Consider the following 18,306-nt stretch of genomic DNA (forward strand, 5'->3'; position numbering starts at 1 on the left):
CCAGTCTCTTCAGCTCATTGAAGGTGGTGAGGTTACTGAGGTTGGGTCGTGTTGCCAGGAAGCTGGACCACTACATCGAGTACGGAGCAGCCGTGCTCATGCTGCTGGTGTGTGTGTTCGGCCTGGCTGCTCATTGGCTGGCCTGTATCTGGTTCAGCATCGGAGACTACGAGGTATGATCATCTATTCTAGAAGCTAGACGAGATAGTTCTTCTCTGATGTAACCTGTTTTTGAAGTGGTGAAAGCCGCTTCCAAGGAGTGGCTTTGTGTGTCCCGTTCATGTCCATATATGGTCATTTCAGTCCAGAATGAACAGGTTTTATCAAAAAACTAAATGTGTGTCCCATGTCCATATATGGTCATTTCAGTCCAGAATGAACAGGTTTTATCAAAAACAAAATGTGTGTCCCATGTCCATATATGGTCATTTCAGTCCAGAATGAACAGGTTTTATCAAAAACAAAATGTGTGTCCCATGTCCATATATGGTCATTTCAGTCCAGAATGAACAGGTTTCATCAAAAACAAAATGTCTGTCACCTCATGTCCATAGATGGTCATTTCAGTCCAGAATGAACAGGTTTTATCTGTCCCGTACGTCCAGAATATGTGTGTAGTGTCCGTCCCGGTCTGATGATTGGATACTTTGAGGATTGGTCAAGCTTCACGTGACAATTCGGCCCTCCAGATAAAATCATTCATTCATTCATTCAGAATATAAAGAATGTATAGATCACAGAGTTCATAACTCTAGAACACATAGAATAAAAGTTCACCGCTTCACTTCGAACCGAGGTTTGATTTTTTTCTCTTATGCTGCGTTCAAACCTGAAGCTATTTCTTTGCAGTGGTGGAAAAAGTACTCGCATGTTTTACTTAACCCTGCAAGGCCCAGCGTTGCTTTTTGGCAACGCTTTTTAAGTCATTTTAAAAAAAATGTTATAATTAGTTTTCCTGTTCTTTTTTCACATTAACATCACCATTAAATCCTATTGTTTAGCAGGGCTGCCGATTTTTTTGCGAGGGGGGGGGGGGGGCTTTGGTGCCTCGAAAGAAATATAAAAAAATTATATATAGGCCTATATGTTCAACAAATATTGCAATAATTTAGGTTATTATTATACTTTTATCGACCCTTGGAGTCACTATTACACCAACCAGGTGCAGTATGTTGCACTGGGTGGGTGTTATTTAATTCTCCAAATGTACCCCTCACTAATGAATATGTAATTTTGAGGCAGAAACGTAGTTAATAGCCTATAACCTACTGTGGATCATTTTGGTGGGGGGTCTGGGGGTCCTCCCCCAGAAAAAAATTAAAAGAGTAGATGTTATTTCCTGTATTCTGTTGCATTTTACTGGGAGTTTGATACTTTTATCTGGCTTTACTAGGATGAGAAAATTATGGATAAATGTTTACATTAAGCTGCAAGTAACACGTCTTTTGCTTGAAAATCTGTTATTTTTGCACACGCATCCATCCAAAAGTCCCTCCTCATTTAAACTGCCTGCTAGTAAGCAATGGGCATTTTGGACGTGTTGAATTAATGTTGTAGATCCTCCTGTCGCCTGTCGATCTTACTGTAGAGAATGATGTGCGCAGGAACGTGCACGCAGCGTTCCTCACACCAGACGCTCATGCACACACAGCGACGCATCTAATCATTACTTCAGAATCAGATACAGTATTTTAAGCCCTTTTTTGTTGCTCAAATCGCGGCCGAAGTGGATGTCTCAGTGACACTTGAGTTGACGCAGTTTTCCACTTTGTGACGGCTGGTGATATGACTGCGTGAGAAATACGATGTGTGGCGTGAGAGCGTGAGAAGAGGGTCATTTGCGTGAGTCTCACGCTCATTGCGTGAGGGTTGGCAGCTCTGTTGTTTAGTATTACAATGCCATTGGCCACGATATTTGCATATAAATACCCCCACAGAGACTGACATTCACACTTCCCAGAGAAGTTGAAATTCCAGCATCTGGACGAACAACATCTCACTTTTTAACTGAAGCTATTCCTCACTAAAACATAACTAAAATGCCTGTAATATTTTTTGTAATATGGGGTGCCATTATTTTCCCCCTCTATAATAAAACATGATTATCTACTATTATGATTATACTAGGAGGAAGAATATTTTCCAAAAAAAAGTGTACAGAAAGAGTTAAAATTATGTTTTTATGTGGCCACACCCACCAGTTCATTGGTATGCGTGGTTGTCATGGTGGGTGGTGACCCAGCTGAAGTTAGCCACACCCACATGTGTTGGGTGAATGGTAATTAGGGGAGGGGTTGATTCTATGATGTAATAAGTATGGGTGTTTTTGGAACGGCACGTCTGACCCAGCAGGTGGCATCCTCCAGCCAAAATCCCCAATAAAAAGAGAATGCATAATTGCTCATAACAACAACACCAGGTAATAGATGAATCCACTAACAGTGTTATATTCCATTGTTCCAGGTGATAGATGAGTCCACTAACAGTGTTATATTCCATTATTCCAGGTAATAAACCAGTCCACTAACAGTGTTATATTCCATTATGCCAGGTAATAGATGAGTCCACTAACAGTGTGCGGGTGGACAGCTGGCTCTTCCTGCTCGGGGAGGAGGTGGGCTCTCCGTACCGTTTCAACGCCAGTGGGAGTGGCCTGTGGGAGGGCGGGCCCAGCAAGGACAGCGTTTACATCACTTCCCTCTACTTCACCATGACCAGCCTCACGTCCATCGGCTTCGGGAACATCGCGCCCACCACCGACGGGGAGAAGATCTTCGCCATTGCCATGATGATGATCGGATGTAAGAAGAAAGAAAGAAAGAAAGAAAGAAAGAAAGAAAGAAAGAAACGGAGGTTCCGGTTGTTGGTTTCCGGTTGGGATTTTCTTTTCTCCAAATAATACAAATGAATTTGTTTCGTCTCACTATGTTGCGCTACGACTAAGAATAAAAGATGAACATAATAAACAATTATTATACCAAACTAAACAAGTCTTAAAATGAGGGGAATCATTTTGGAGGTGCACAGCGCTGCTTGTTTCAGTCGCCTGGCGACGAACATTTTTTTCGCAAGCGTTACGGCTTAACAAGAGAATAAAAACAAAAAGGTAGACAGTAGTTTTGGTAATCGACATAAACATTTTTCATCATAGTTTGTAGTTTTGGTAATTGACATGAACATTCTTCATCATAGTTTGTAGCCTCGCGTAGCCAGGCTTACTCATCTGTGAAGAGAAAAGCCTGGTCAAGATATGAGGCAGAGACCGTTCTAGGAGGTGGGGCTGAATATTCGCGGAAGTTTTCTTCTTTTCACTGTGCGGTGTCCCTGCAAAATTATTCCCAGCTGGAAAAAAATCGTGTCTACGTCTCCTGCTCCGTCGGTTGCGCTCACAATAAACAATATATAAACTAAAACATTGATTAAGGCGATATTACACCTATTAATAGCGAGTTAAGAGCTATGATCTATTTTTGTTTTTTCGCTGGGGAATGTAAACAGACCCGCACTGCATGACGTAACTTCCGTTAAACGCAGCACTTCCGCTAGAAATCTTGGAACCAAGCGGAAGTCATATCTTGGCCAGGGTGCATAGTTTGTAGTTTTGGTAATCGACATAAACATGTCTGACATCATTCTGTAGGCAGAGGAGAACAAAAGGCCCCGGCGCCCCCATGAATCTTGTTACTATTTTTTACTATTTACTTATTTGTCTTCTCTTTCTTGTTGACAGGAAAGTGGTAGAATTATACTTTAATCGTTATTTTTGTCTCGGATCTGTTGAAATAGCGAGGGACACATATTGACAATAAATCTGCTTGGAGGTCTGACTACAAAATGATGTCACGGCTTAAAAGCCCCATATACACTGTCTCCCTCTCAGCCTGTCTGTCTGTGTGCTGTCCTGTCCTGTCTCACAGCACTGCTCTACGCCACCATCTTTGGTAACGTGACCACCATCTTCCAGCAGATGTACGCCAACACCAACCGCTACCACGAGACGCTCAACAGCGTGCGAGACTTCCTGCAGCTCTACCAGGTCGAATCATCTACTAGTCTACTATCTCATCTGTAATATATCAGGTCTACTGATCTACCAATAATAATCTACTAATCTATAGATCATCTGTAACCCACCAGGTCCCTCAGGGTCTCAGTGAGAGAGTGATGGATTATATCGTGTCCAGCTGGTCTGTGACGAGAGGCATCGATACCGACAAGGTAATGATATAGTTGATACAACTATTATAGTTAATACAACTATAAAACCATATCTTACGTTATTATTGTTAATACAACTGTACAACCATATCTTAAGTTATTATTGTTAATACAACTATAAAACCATATCTTAAGTTATTATAGTTAATACAACTATAAAACTATAAGATAATAATGACACCTAAAGGCCTGAGAGAGAGAGAGAGAGAGAGAGAGAGAGAGAGAGAGAGAGAGAGAGAGGACTATATGGTCTTGCAGATCTGTCCTGAGGACATGTTCTTTATAACAACAGGTCTTGCAGATCTGTCCTAAGGACATGCGTGCAGACATCTGCGTTCACATGAACAGGTATTAATAAAAAATTGTTCACAATAATACAAATAATTGACAGTATTAATAATAATAATTCTTAATATTAATAATATGATGTATTAATAAACTGTGCACAGGAAGGTGTTCAAGGAGCATCCTGCGTTCCGATTGGCCAGTGACGGCTGTCTGCGAGCGTTGGCCGTGCAGTTTGAGACGCTGCACAGTGCACCTGGTGACCTCATCTACCACGCAGGTGAACTCTGACCCCTGACCCCTACTGTCTGTCTGTCTGTCTGTCTGTCTGTCTGTCTGTCTGTCTGTCTGTCTGTTTACCTGTCTGGGCGCGACCCAGGGGTCACAGTTGTCCGGATTTAAAATGAAGCAAACACAAAACCAAAAGTTCCTATGATTGGCTGCTACCGGTAGTTTCGCTGTTCTGGTACCAGAAGCAACATGTTCTCCATAAGATTCCATTAATTTCCCCTGAACTTTTACATTAGATTTTCTTACCTTAATAAACATTGTCATAAATACTTGGTTCATGTCGCTAGTTTACATTTTCAGCAGGCTCAACACATTTACCCAAGTATCCTTGCGGTTGCACGTGACCGTTGGCACTTGGCAGCCAATAGCATTTAATGGTACCCATTAAAACAATGATGGCGACACCAATACAAGAGAAAAAAAGGCTTCATTTTCACAGCATAGAAACCAATGGGTTCCCACCGTCCATATTTTTTACAGTCTATGGCACGACCACATATCTGTCTCGTAAGGATGCGTAACGCCTCCGCCTATAGCAGCATTTCTCCCTTAACTTTGAAGCTTCACACTTGAGCGGCTAACGTGAGTGTCAACAATGTGACGTACTTCCAGCATTTAGCTCTGTCCCATTGGTGGGCAGTGCGTGTCAGAACCCTGTACCAGTGTTAGTTGACCTTGTACCAGTGTTAGTTGACCTTGTACCAGTAATTTGTACTGTCATGAAACTGTACTTTTTTCTATTGCAAACTTCTAATAGACCTGCATTCGACCCTTGAGCTCGTGACCCTGCAGAGGCATAAGGCTAGGGCTCCACCGGGAGCGTTGCGTTGTGCCGGCGTCGTGTGCCGGCGTCGAAAAATGAACAGGGACAAATTTGGGCGTCCAGCGTCGAGCCCAACGCCGGCAGTGGAGCACCCTTCATTGATTAAAACGGGAGCGTACCCAGCGTTGGCGTCGGCGCGCCCGGTGGAGCCGGGGGCTAATGCGTCTTCGATCAGAGACGATTCTCTTAAAGGACAACTTTAGTTTTTACAACAAGGGTTCATATTTTAGATTGTATTTAAAGAATATAAAAGATGAGTGTCAAATTGATTTCATTTACTTCATTCTATTGTTTTAGAGATTCTTATTTCAGTGGTTGGGGGCATGCGTACAAGTGGCTAAATATGTCATTTTACACAGAATAAGCCCATTCCCAAGATACAACGCAACCTTTCATGGTTGGATGTGACTTATGGGGGCTAGAAGTGTTACTGTAAATAGCAATAAAGAAACTGCTGGCTTATTGTGTCTAAAAAGACATATTTAGCCACTTGTACGCATGCCCCCATGCGTACGCATGCCCCACATTTTAGCACGGTAAACGCGATAAAACAATAGAACGAAGCAAATGAAAACATTTTAACACTCACTTTTTAGTTTCTCTAATTACAATCTAAAATATGAACCCTTGTTCATATTTTTTACCGTTGTAAAAAAACAAAGTTGTCCTTTAACATGGGAGTGGATGGGGGTCAACGCGTCTGTCCTGAGATATATAGACGTACCTAGGGCTGTCACAATTATTACATAATCGTCTAATCGCAATTATTTGACATAATCGTGATTATTTTTCATGATCGTCATAATCGTTTCCATGTTGAAAAATTTTCATATATTTAAAAAAAAATCAAAAGTAGATGAAATAGCCGATCTACAAGCTCACAACGCGTCGCGATGCGACGCATTGTGAGCTTGTAGATCGGCTATTTCCACTATCAATATTCTTTTTTAAGTGTAAGGTTGTCAAATATTTCAGTCATTTCTTTGTATATTTAGGTTGTGTGTCATATCTACCATGTGCAACTTCAAAGCCTAAAAGCCAAACAGAAATGTAATTGTCCACGACAAAAACACTTTTAAATCGTTAATCGAAATTATTTGAGTGACAATTAATCTGCATTTAAAATGTCATAATGGTGAGGTGACAGCCCTAGACGTACCCTCTGTCTGTCTGTCTGTCTGTCTGTCTGTCTGTCTGTCTGTCTGTCTGTCTGTGTGGGTGTGTCTGACCTCTGACCTCCCTCTCAGGCGAGAGCGTGGACAGCCTCTGCTTCGTGGTGTCGGGGTCACTGGAGGTCATCCAGGATGACGAGGTGGTGGCCATCTTAGGTGAGACGAACTCTGACCTCTGACCCGTAGTTCGGATCCTTTCGAAGTTAGAAATTATATGAATACATCGAACACACATTTATCAACTTAAGATATGATATGATATGATATGATATGATATGATATGATATGATATGATATGATATAGTACTTCATTATCCATGAGTATTCATGAGTTGAATACCTAGGATTTCCGACATACAAATTAAGACCATTAAAGTACTTATTTGGGATGCTCCTTTTAGGCAGGGTGTTTAACTGTACGTGTACTGTACTACATTCTTTTAATGTATTGACTATACTTGTTCTGTTCTCCACTTTTGTCAAATAAAATAATCAATCAATCAATCAATCAATCAATCAATCAATCAATCAATCAATCAATCAGTTTGCACTGAAGTTTGTTTTGCGACACAGCAGCCAAGTATGCAAAACATACACACATTTGATATAACACAAGGAACAAAACAGGGTTACATACGGTACATATCCAGACAAGAGCAATGTCCACCGCCTAGCCCAGTGCTTCTCAACCTTTTCAGGCCGCAAAATAATCATAATTTAACTGCCCTGACGAGCACTAAGAATTGAGGCATTACGTTTTGTGGTTCTATTGTGAGCATGTAGATCGGCTATTTTCACAATTTCTGCCTCCAATATTTGACAATTTGGCCAATGTTTAATTCTTTCTCATTTTAGAGGTAATAAAGAGTCCTTAAATTGTTTTCTTACACACTGATTCAATCTGATCTTGACAAAAGATGGTCTATTAGTCTTAGGTTTGTATACGAACATACCTGGTTGATCTGTTCAACATGAATAGTAATGGGAGATCTGTGTGTATCTAGTGGTGCACCAAAAACAATCTCTTTTGTCTTTTTAGTGTTAATGATGAGAGCGTTGTTATCACTCCATTCGACCACCTTATTTACTCTGAGTTTGTGCAGTCCAGGTTCACTGGAACTATCTAAGAGGGAGTATAGGAGATATTCTCGGTTCATATTACAGATTAAAAAAATAAATCTGTTGTGTTTTTCCAGGTAAAGGAGACGTGTTCGGGGACGTCTTCTGGAAGGAGCGCACGCTGGCTCAGTCGTGCGCCAACGTGCGCGCGCTGACCTACTGTGACCTTCACACCATCAAGAGAGACGCTCTCCAGAAGGTCCTGGAGTTCTACCAGGCCTTCAGCCTGCACTTCTCCAGGAACCTGCTGCTCACCTACAACCTGCGGAAGAGGGTATATCTAACCCTAACCTACCTCTACCCCTAACCCTAACCCTCTGTCTCCAGAAACCTGCTTCTCACCTACAACCTGAGGAAGAGGGTCTGTCCGGTGTTCAATCAAGTTGAATGAAGTCTTTAATGGTTGTTCATGGTGTTTAATGAAGTTTAATGAAGTGTTTAAAGGTTGTTCTTGGTGTTCTGCATCTGATGGTCTTCAGGAAGATCGTGGATGTGAAGTTTAATTAGGTTGAGGAAGCTCACAGCTCAGAAGTCACCACAAGTCACACTTGGCTTACTGATAACATACTGTCACTACTCCTTGGTAAAACAGAATCCATTCTTTTTTTACCAGACTTTCTCTAAGTGAGATAAATGTAAATGATTTCAAGGTCAAAGTTGATGACACAGTAATCTCTAGCAAGGAAGAGATTACTTATTTGGGCTGTATTCTTGACTGGGGATAGACAGCATGGCAACAATGGTCAAACAAGTACGATTCCTGGGCAGAATTTCCACTTTTGTCAACAAAAGTGCCCTCAGGACTACTCAGTGATTTGACTACTTCTCAACATGGGGCCCATGACCCACGTTTCTCCCACACATTTTGCTGGCCCAAGTTGGCTCAGCGTTGAAGAAAGGGTTAAACAACTAAAAATGGGATTGACTTTCAAAATAGTCAATGCAAATCTTCCCTCCATCCCCTCAGTACCAGCATATCTGACCACACATCTCCAAAAAGCTAGCGACATCCACAGCCACAACACCAGAGGGAGCGCACACAACCATCTGATAACACAAACCCATAAGACAATTATGTGTAAATTCTCCTTCTACAACATTGCCACCCAGGTGTGGAATTCCTTGACTACCTCCCTTAAAACATGTAGCTCGCTGGCATCCTTAAAAAATGCCCTGAAAACTCACCTTTCAGAGGCCAGAGGCGGAGCTAGTTATCACTTCTCCCATAGACAAGGCCAGAAGTAAGCCCCCCCCCCCCCCCCCCACCTTAGCCCCACCCCTTGTTTCCCCTACCTTTTACAGTTTTTATAACTGCAATGATATTTGAATGTTTTCTTTGCTTGCTATTTGTTACGTCCATGAATTGGATACCAAGGACTTCCGACGTAAACAAGACCGTAAAAGGACTTATTTGGGATGTTCCTTCAGGCAGACCATTATACTGTTCTCCATTTTTGTCTAATAAAATATTCAAACAAATCAAAGTTTAATAGGTTTAATAAAGTGTCCTTCCATCAGATCGTGTTCAGGAAGATTGCTGATGTGAAGCGTGAGGAGGAGGAGATGCTGAGGCGTAAAGACGAGGCTCCTCTGAACCTCCCCCCGGACCACCCGGTCCGACGGCTGTTCCAACGCTTCCGCCAGCAGAGGGAGCTCCGCCTGGCGGCGGCCGCCGCGGCCGCTGCAGCCGCCGCAGCGCAGGGACCACAGCCTGACGAGGACACTGGACCCCAGGTTATTTTAATTTACTGTTTCTATTAGTTTATTGAATACGGAGACAATAACTAATACCTAATAAAAAATCAAACCTCGGTTCGAAGTGAAGCGGTGACTTTTTATTCTATGTGTTCTAGAGCTATGAAATCTGTGTTCTAGATCCGTACATTCTGTGTTCTAGATCTATACTTTCTATGTGCTTTAGTTCTATATTTGTATGAATTCTGAATTAATGAATGATTTTGTCTGGAGGGCCAAATTGTCATGTGAAGCTTGACCAATCTTCCTGTTGAGAACCAGTGACCTCTAGTAACCCCTGCGTGGTTTCCATGGTAACACTGTAGCCTCCATCCTGTCTCCAGGACATCCTAGCATCCGGCGACATCGCCACGGCAACCACGGAGAACCCCGCCCCCTCCTCCTCCAGCAGAGTGATGCTCCACGGAGCTCCTTCCCCTCCTGTCTGCTCCTCCAATCAGAACGGAGCTCCTCCCCCCTCCGCCTGCTCCTCCAATCAGAAGGGAGCTGTGGTGGAGGCTCCGCCCAACAAGGCTAAAGGCTGGAACCGCTTCAAGGTAAAGACAAATAAAAAATAAAGGCTTGACATGTTGCTTTGTCTTTAAAGGTTTAGTAGGTTAAGTGATTTTATTTAAGTTTCAGTTTCAGTTTTCGTGTAGGTGACAGGCTGGGAGCCTTCCTCCAATCATGATCAAGTGGGGGCGGGCATTGACGCGCGTAAGGCCCGCCCCCACTCGACCATGTTCGGAAGAAGGCCCCACTCTATCCCGATTGTGCTGGGAAGGCTTAGCGTGTTGCCTTGTCTTTGAAGGGGTGTGCGGGGAAGACTTAACGTGTTACCTTGTCTTTGAAGGAGTGTGCGGGGAAGGCTAACATGTTGCCATGTCTTTGAAGGAGTGTGCGGGGAAGACTAACATGTTACCTTGTCTTTGAAAGAGTGTGCGGGGAAGACTAACATGTTGCCATGTCTTTGAAGGAGTGTGCGGGGAAGACTAACATGTTGCCATGTCTTTGAAGGAGTGTGCGGGGAAGACTAACATGTTGCCATGTCTTTGAAGGAGTGTGCGGGGAAGACTAACATGTTACCTTGTCTTTGAAGGAGTGTGCGGGGAAGGCTAACATGTTACCTTGTCTTTGAAGGAGTGTGCGGGGAAGACTTAACGTGTTGCCTTGTCTTTGAAGGAGTGTGCGGGGAAGACTTAACGTGTTGCCTTGTCTTTGAAGGAGTGTGCGGGGAAGACTTAACGTGTTACCTTGTCTTTGAAGGAGTGTGTGGGGAAGACTAACATGTTACCTTGTCTTTGAAGGAGTGTGCGGGGAAGGCTAACATGTTACCTTGTCTTTGAAGGAGTGTGCGGGGAAGACTAACATGTTACCTTGTCTTTGAAAGAGTGTGCGGGGAAGACTAACATGTTACCTTGTCTTTGAAGGAGTGTGCGGGGAAGACTTAACGTGTTACCTTGTCTTTGAAGGAGTGTGCGGGGAAGACTTAACGTGTTACCTTGTCTTTGAAGGAGTGTGCGGGGAAGACTTAACGTGTTACCTTGTCTTTGAAGGAGTGTGCGGGGAAGACTAACATGTTGCCTTGTCTTTAAAGGAGTGTGCGGGGAAGACTTAACGTGTTACCTTGTCTTTGAAGGAGTGTGCGGGGAAGACTAACATGTTGCCTTATCTTTGAAGGAGTGTGCGGGGAAGACTAACATGTTGCCTTGTCTTTGAAGGAGTGTGCGGGGAAGACTAACATGTTGCCTTGTCTTTGAAGGAGTGTGCGGGGAAGACTTAACGTGTTACCTTGTCTTTAAAGGAGTGTGCGGGGAAGACTAACATGTTGCCTTGTCTTTGAAGGAGTGTGCGGGGAAGACCAACGTGTTACCTTGTCTTTAAAGGAGTGTGCGGGGAAGACTAACATGTTGCCTTGTCTTTAAAGGAGTGTGCGGGGAAGACTTAACGTGTTACCTTGTCTTTAAAGGAGTGTGCGGGGAAGACTTAACGTGTTACCTTGTCTTTAAAGGAGTGTGCGGGGAAGACTTAACGTGTTGCCATGTCTTTGAAGGAGTGTGCGGGGAAGACTTACGTGTTACCTTGTCTTTGAAGGAGTGTGCGGGGAAGACTAACATGTTGCCATGTCTTTAAAGGAGTGTGCGGGGAAGACTAACATGTTGCCATGTCTTTGAAGGAGTGTGCGGGGAAGACTAACATGTTGCCATGTCTTTAAAGGAGTGTGCGGGGAAGACTAACATGTTGCCATGTCTTTAAAGGAGTGTGCGGGGAAGGCTAACATGTTGCCTTGTCTTTAAAGGAGTGTGCGGGGAAGACTAACATGTTGCCATGTCTTTAAAGGAGTGTGCGGGGAAGACTAACATGTTGCCATGTCTTTGAAGGAGTGTGCGGGGAAGACTAACATGTTGCCATGTCTTTGAAGGAGTGTGCGGGGAAGACTAACATGTTGCCATGTCTTTGAAGGAGTGTGCGGGGAAGACTAACATGTTACCTTGTCTTTAAAGGAGTGTGTGGGGAAGGCTAACATGTTGCCATGTCTTTAAAGGAGTGTGTGGGGAAGGCTAACATGTTGCCATGTCTTTAAAGGAGTGTGTGGGGAAGGCTAACATGTTGCCTTGTCTTTAAAGGAGTGTGCGGGGAAGGCGGAGTCGTGGAGCAGCGTGTCCATGGAGACGCTTCCCGAGGGGACCGCCACGCCGGCGGTCAGGTCTCGTCATCGCCACGGCGACGACGACGACACCTCGCTGAAGAAGACGGACTCGTGCGACAGCGGCATCCTCACCAAGAGCGACCCGCGGCTGGACAGCAGCCAGTGGAGTAAAAAGTACTCAACATTTTTTACTTACAGATTTGGTGCCATAGTTTTGTACTTTTTTTCTGTTTTGTATGTGTCTATGGAGTTAACATTAGTATAATAGACCTTACTCTAATAGAATTTTAACACTTTCTGTACACTTTTGGAGGGCAACAGTTGTATAATCGCAATATTCCACTCGACCCTCTTGTGTAATATTGCTTAAGTACAGTTTCATAACAGTACAGCTCACTGGTACAAGGTCAACTAACAGTAGATCCAAGAAAGCCTTTCAGCTTATTTACACAGGAAACCATTTCGTATCTCATTTAACATTGAATGGCAGATAGAATGCAGTATATAGTAGATATCATTAAAAAAAAAGTTGTAAACAAAAACAACAATACAAAATAAAAGGTATTTACAATAGAAGGGTCAGGGGGAGGGTAAGGTTAGGATAGGTTTATTGTTACCAGTTTAGTTTCGAGTGGCAGCCGAGTGGCAGCCAGCCGCCTGTAAGTGTTTTTGTCTCCACCAGCCGAAGGCTTGGGGGAGAGTATGTTTTCGCCCCTGTCCGTCCGTCCGTCCGTCCGTCCGTCCGTCCGTCCGTCCGTCCGTGCGTGCGTGCGTGTGTCCTCCAGTTTGTTACCAGCTCATCTCCGGCGTCGTTGGCCTGGTCGCTGCCAAACTGAGCACACACACTCCCTGGATGCCAATTCAGAACCTCTGCCCCACATTTTTCACAGGGGCCTGTTCTAGCGCCACCAGGAGGCCAATGTGTGCAAAACTACCTTTTGGCCAGTACTACAGATTTTGTCCAAAAATCACGCGAATCGGTAGACAGTATCTCTACAGTCATGTGATCGACATGGATCTGTCTGATTGTCCATATTCCATCCTGATTGGCTGAGATTGGCTTTCAAAGTTTGTAAGATTGGTCAGTTTTGAACAAAATGCCTCAAATCACAAACACAGCATGCAATTTTTGTGAAATTGTGCATGCACATTCCCACTAGGCCGAGGAAGAAATGCCACTTCAAACTTTTCAAATCAGCCTCATGGTGGCGCTATAACAGGCCGCCTGGCCTGGTGGAGACCTGTGCTCGGAAGGGCACTGCTTCTAGTTTCAGAGTGGTTTTAAACCGATAGCATCATTGATGATACGTCCCAGGTGCATCCACGAGATGGTTTTATCGCTCAACTACTACTCTGCCCTACAAAGGCAGAGTGCAGTAACTACGTTTTCGAATTTCACCAAAAATGGGTTTAAAAGTGTTACAGCTAATCAGCCAAATGAGATAAAGATATAAAAGTGATATTACACTGATTGTACATCTGTTCTTGAGGTAATTGTTCATCCCCCAATATCATGAAGGCTAATTTGACCGTTGGGTGACACATATAAGTCGGTGTGTCCCAAAACGTAGTTACTGCACTCTGCCTTTGTAGGGCAGTAAAACAGTACTGAAGTAAATCTAATTAGTCACTTTCCACCACTGACAGCAGCGACCCGCATCTGGACAGCGCAGGGGGAGGAGACGTCCCGGCACCGACACCCAGGGACGGCGACGCAAGCCCGGTGTGTGCAGGCGGCAACCTGGTGTGTGCAGACGGGAACCCGGTGTGCGCAGACGGGAACCCGTTGTGCGCAGACGGGAACCCGTTGTGCGCAGACGGGAACCCGTTGTGCGCAGACGGGAACCCGTTGTGCGCAGACGGGAACCCGGTGTGCGCAGACGGCAACCCGGTGCATGCAGACGGCAACCCGGTGCGCGCAGACGGCAACCCGGTGCGTGCAGACGGCAACCCGGTGCGTGCAGACGGCAACCCGGTGTGCGCAGACAGCAGCCCAGATGCAAAACACAGCAGTGTCGACCAGACGCTGCCTCAGCAGCAGCAGCAGCAGCAGCAGCAGCAGGTTATAGAATTGGATTTTTCATTATAGATTAGTTTTAGTTCGTTTAGATTTTTTTTTCCCTTTTCCAATTCAGTTAGTTTTAATTAGCAAACTAGCTGTTTTTTTGATAAAAATAGTTTTTCAGTTTTCGAAGGGCATTTTGTGTATAATTTCTGTTAACGAAAATGTTTTTAAATTATTCTTTTCGTTAACTATGATAAACTTGCAAACAGCAGACGCACGGAGCCGCCACCAGGGAGCAGCAGCAGACGCACGGAGCCGCCACCAGGGAGCAGCAGCAGACGAACGTAGCCGCCACCAGAGGCGATGTGATGGCGGCGGAACACGGCGGTGGCGTCAGTGTCGCCCTGCTGGACATGAAGCGGGAGCTGAGAGCAGAGCTGCGGGCGCTGGACGGACGCATGGCGGCACTGGAGCTGCAGCTGGAGCAGGTGATGGAGCTGCTGAGATGATGGAGCTGCAGCTGGAGCAGATGATGGAGCTGCAGCTGGACAGATGATGGAGCTGCAGCTGGACAGATGATGGAGCTGCAGCTGGAGCAGATGATGGAGCTGCAGCTGGACAGATGATGGAGCTGCAGCTGGAGCAGATGATGGAGCTGCTGAGATGATGGAGCTCCTGAGATGATGGAGCTCTAGCCTACGTCAATAGCGAGTTTAAGCTAGTAGCGATCAAAATGCTTAAGCAAAGCCTCGGCGGCGACGGGTTCCCACCCCTTTCACTGAACGCTTTGGTTCCCATGGCGACGCGCACACGCAGCAGACGGAGTCGGCGCTACGTGGGAAGGGACCTTCTGCCGATGTAGAGGCGGCCGCGGCGACGCCAGGTTTATCTATCGAGCTTAAACTCGCTATTTTGTAGTCCTGGACGGACTACACTTTGTGCCCGGAACTACCAAACCGGAAACAGTTTTAACCCAATACAATTCCCGGCACTCAATTCATTTCAGGACCTATAAATCCCCTGATGTGGCATGGTTTTTCTTTTTTCTTTTTTTTAACGTTTGTTTGGTATATCCATCTTTTAGTCCAACTCACAGCAACTGGCAAGACTACACTTCTGGAGAATTTAAATAGGGATTGGGGAAACAAACAGGGGGGAACCGAAACAAAGCGACGCCACTTCTTCTACCTGCTTCCTGTTTAGGCCACGCCTAGACCGGATCAGACGAACCGTTGTAAACGAATAGCAGGCTTTATTCCTCCGAGGTGGAGCTGAGCTCCACCAATAGCAGGCTTTATTCCTCCGAGGTGGAGCTGAGCTCCACCAATAGCAGGCTTTATTCCTCCGAGGTGGAGCTGAGCTCCAGCGGCTCCAGGAGGTCCGACAGGACCTTCCTCGTCCAGATCTCCCGCCCGCCTACGCCCGGTTCTGACAGAGAGACAGGAGCGTGTCCTAAAACCACCACATTAAGAGTCATCCAAGTCCCTTGTTATGGAACTGAGTACAATTCCTGGGTTTGGAAAAGAGAAAAAAAATAACATGTTCTTAAGGGCTTTGCAGACAGGCGCGATCTTTCGCACGAATAACACAGATGATTTTTTTTTTCTCTATGACCGCATGCACACCTGCTCCGAATTGTAGTGCGGCAAGTGTCTGGGGCTGTGTGTTTTTTTCCTGATCGAACCCAGTTCGATTTGTGTGTCTTTTCGCATGCGGTAAAAACTCATTGACTCCTTTTATGACTCCTTTTCGGATCCGCAGTGCGGATTCCGCACAGCAAGGCACACCAAATTCAATGCGTTTTAATCATGCAGCAAACCGGAAAAAAACAAGGCCTGTGTGCAAAGCCTTTTACTCTTTGGTTATATCAATATGTTTCACCCTCGCTGATGCTTCATATCCTATAGTATTATCGCTGGAGTACAATTTTGGAACGCATTTTTTATATGATTAGAAATATATTTACCTGACTCCACCAGATGGTGGCGGTATTGAGTTCACAACATCACAGCCTCTGTCTGGGACCGCTGAAGAAGGCCGGACCCTTTTTTCAAGCTAACTTGGCAGGTGATTGGATGGGGCCGTCTGTCTATCAGCGTCTGGGCCTGGTAACTTCAACCAATCATATTGACATGACTACATGACGTATAGTAGCTGTGCCAGCAGGAAACTAAACTAAACACGGGCCTGTTTTTCATGCGAGGCTAACGTGGCTAGTGCGCGTCTCTCTCTCTCTCTGGCGCAGTCACTGAGTAGCAGCATCGACTTGTTCGTGGTAGCGGCAACGAAGAATAGTGATAGAACTACAGTGCAACAGGTGCTTCTCGATCGCGTCACATCCGGTCTCGCCAAGATTCTGCCCGTAGCTGCCGCTGATTGGTTTGAAGTGGGCGCGGGTCGTTGTCAGCTCCAATCTCTGAGAGGTTCCAGGTGGAAGCTGCGTTTGTGAACTCAATGCTGCCACCATCTGGCGGAGTAAGGTTATGGGAACATAAATAGAAAACATAACTCTTTGGCTGCCTATCAGGATGGATTGATACAATAACTAATATGACTTCATTAACGCATAAGAGGTGGAAATAAGACGCACACAATAGGGCAAAAAAACATGGACAGAGTACTGTAGTTTTACAGTGTATGGTAACGACAGAGGACTGTATTTTTACAGTGTATGCACTATGTCGTTGAAAATCGACAACATTATGAATACAAATTACATTTCTGTAAACTAAAGTTGCACGCGGGAAGATACGACAGATAACTTATACTTATACTTATTAAAAAAAACTTGAATGGTGGAAGTGGCAGATCTACAAGCTCTAAGCGTGCTGCAAGCTTGTATATCTGCCATTTCTGTATTACGATTATGACGATTATGCAAAAGTGTGATCATTAATAACTGTGACACGTAGTTTAATAATTAACAATTATTATTTAATGAGTAATGAATGAATAACTGTGACAAGTAGCTTAATAATTAATAATAATTAATAACGTATTAATAACTGTGACAAGTAGCTTACAGTAGAGCTTTTCACTTTAAACACATCATAATATCGACTCATAATAAGATTACTTTTATATTGTATTCATAAGATTACTTTTATATTGCACTCATATATATATAAGATTACTTTTATATTTTACTCATATATATAAGATTACTTTTATATTTTACTCATATATAAGAATACTTTTATATTTTTATATTTCTCCACCAGCAACCGATACACGTTAACCCATTGAGAACCGTTCTAAAACAGTAGTTCTCAAAACAAAAACAAAAAAACAAAGACGAAAAACTCTTTGAAGATCAAGATTATTTTTCAAAAAACAGATCTACAAGCCTAGCGTAGCGTGGCAGGAAGTGGGGCGCTGTGAGCTTGTAGATCTGCTATTTTCAAATAGTTGACGTATACAATAGGGGTGTAACGATACAGTTAATAGCGGTATGATACGCGTCACAATACATGGTTGACGATACAATACATGGGCGATATTGGTTCATTCATGGCGATACGATACGATTCGATTCAATGATTTAAAATCAATATAGTAAATATTTAGCAAGGAAATTAAATATGTGTGAAACGTGTCAATAGGTTTTTTAGGGGAAAATCAATGGATATAAAGTAAACACTGCAAATACTTGGAGATTACTGTATATTTTATCACATATGGACAGACCTGCACCTTGACATGAACACAGAGATTACACACATTTACTGATAGACCAAGAGTAGTAATAGTATAATAATAATTAGACCCCTCTTTTTTATTTTCCCTCTTAAAATTGCTACAATCGATTATTTTGCTACAATCGATTATTTGCCTTTGAAAACGATTCGATACCGATTTTCTGCATTGCAAAACGATACGACACAAAACTCTACGATATTTTGCTTTTGCATATCGATATAGTTGATAATTGCAAATTAAAATCGATTTATCGATTCAGTTACTATATCGTTACACCCCTAACAATATATGTACGTCATTTATTTCTGGG

The 18,306-nt window shown here is 43.9% G+C and overlaps 1 protein-coding gene across 1 annotated transcript in view; it reads left to right on the forward strand.

Moving 5' to 3' along the window:
* LOC308282436 (voltage-gated delayed rectifier potassium channel KCNH1-like) overlaps positions 1-14,806 on the forward strand; it is a gene marked incomplete at both ends in the record, with an annotated part of 39,238 nt that extends 24,432 nt beyond the window's left edge. The window contains 13 exons of the mRNA XM_080722781.1: positions 1-173; positions 2,552-2,801; positions 3,918-4,036; positions 4,138-4,218; positions 4,511-4,566; positions 4,668-4,783; positions 6,865-6,945; positions 7,986-8,182; positions 9,427-9,642; positions 9,969-10,199; positions 12,270-12,466; positions 13,940-14,354; positions 14,567-14,806. The exon at positions 1-173 is cut by the window's left edge and continues 7 nt beyond it. Of these exons, the coding sequence (XP_080578907.1) occupies positions 1-173; positions 2,552-2,801; positions 3,918-4,036; positions 4,138-4,218; positions 4,511-4,566; positions 4,668-4,783; positions 6,865-6,945; positions 7,986-8,182; positions 9,427-9,642; positions 9,969-10,199; positions 12,270-12,466; positions 13,940-14,354; positions 14,567-14,806 (2,372 nt within the window). The remainder of the gene's footprint in view (positions 174-2,551; positions 2,802-3,917; positions 4,037-4,137; positions 4,219-4,510; positions 4,567-4,667; positions 4,784-6,864; positions 6,946-7,985; positions 8,183-9,426; positions 9,643-9,968; positions 10,200-12,269; positions 12,467-13,939; positions 14,355-14,566) is intronic.
* Positions 14,807-18,306: the final 3,500 nt, after the last annotated feature.

Source organism: Nannobrachium achirus (genome assembly GCF_963921795.1).
Source record: "Nannobrachium achirus genome assembly, chromosome: 3".
Classification (NCBI taxonomy): domain Eukaryota; kingdom Metazoa; phylum Chordata; class Actinopteri; order Myctophiformes; family Myctophidae; genus Nannobrachium; species Nannobrachium achirus.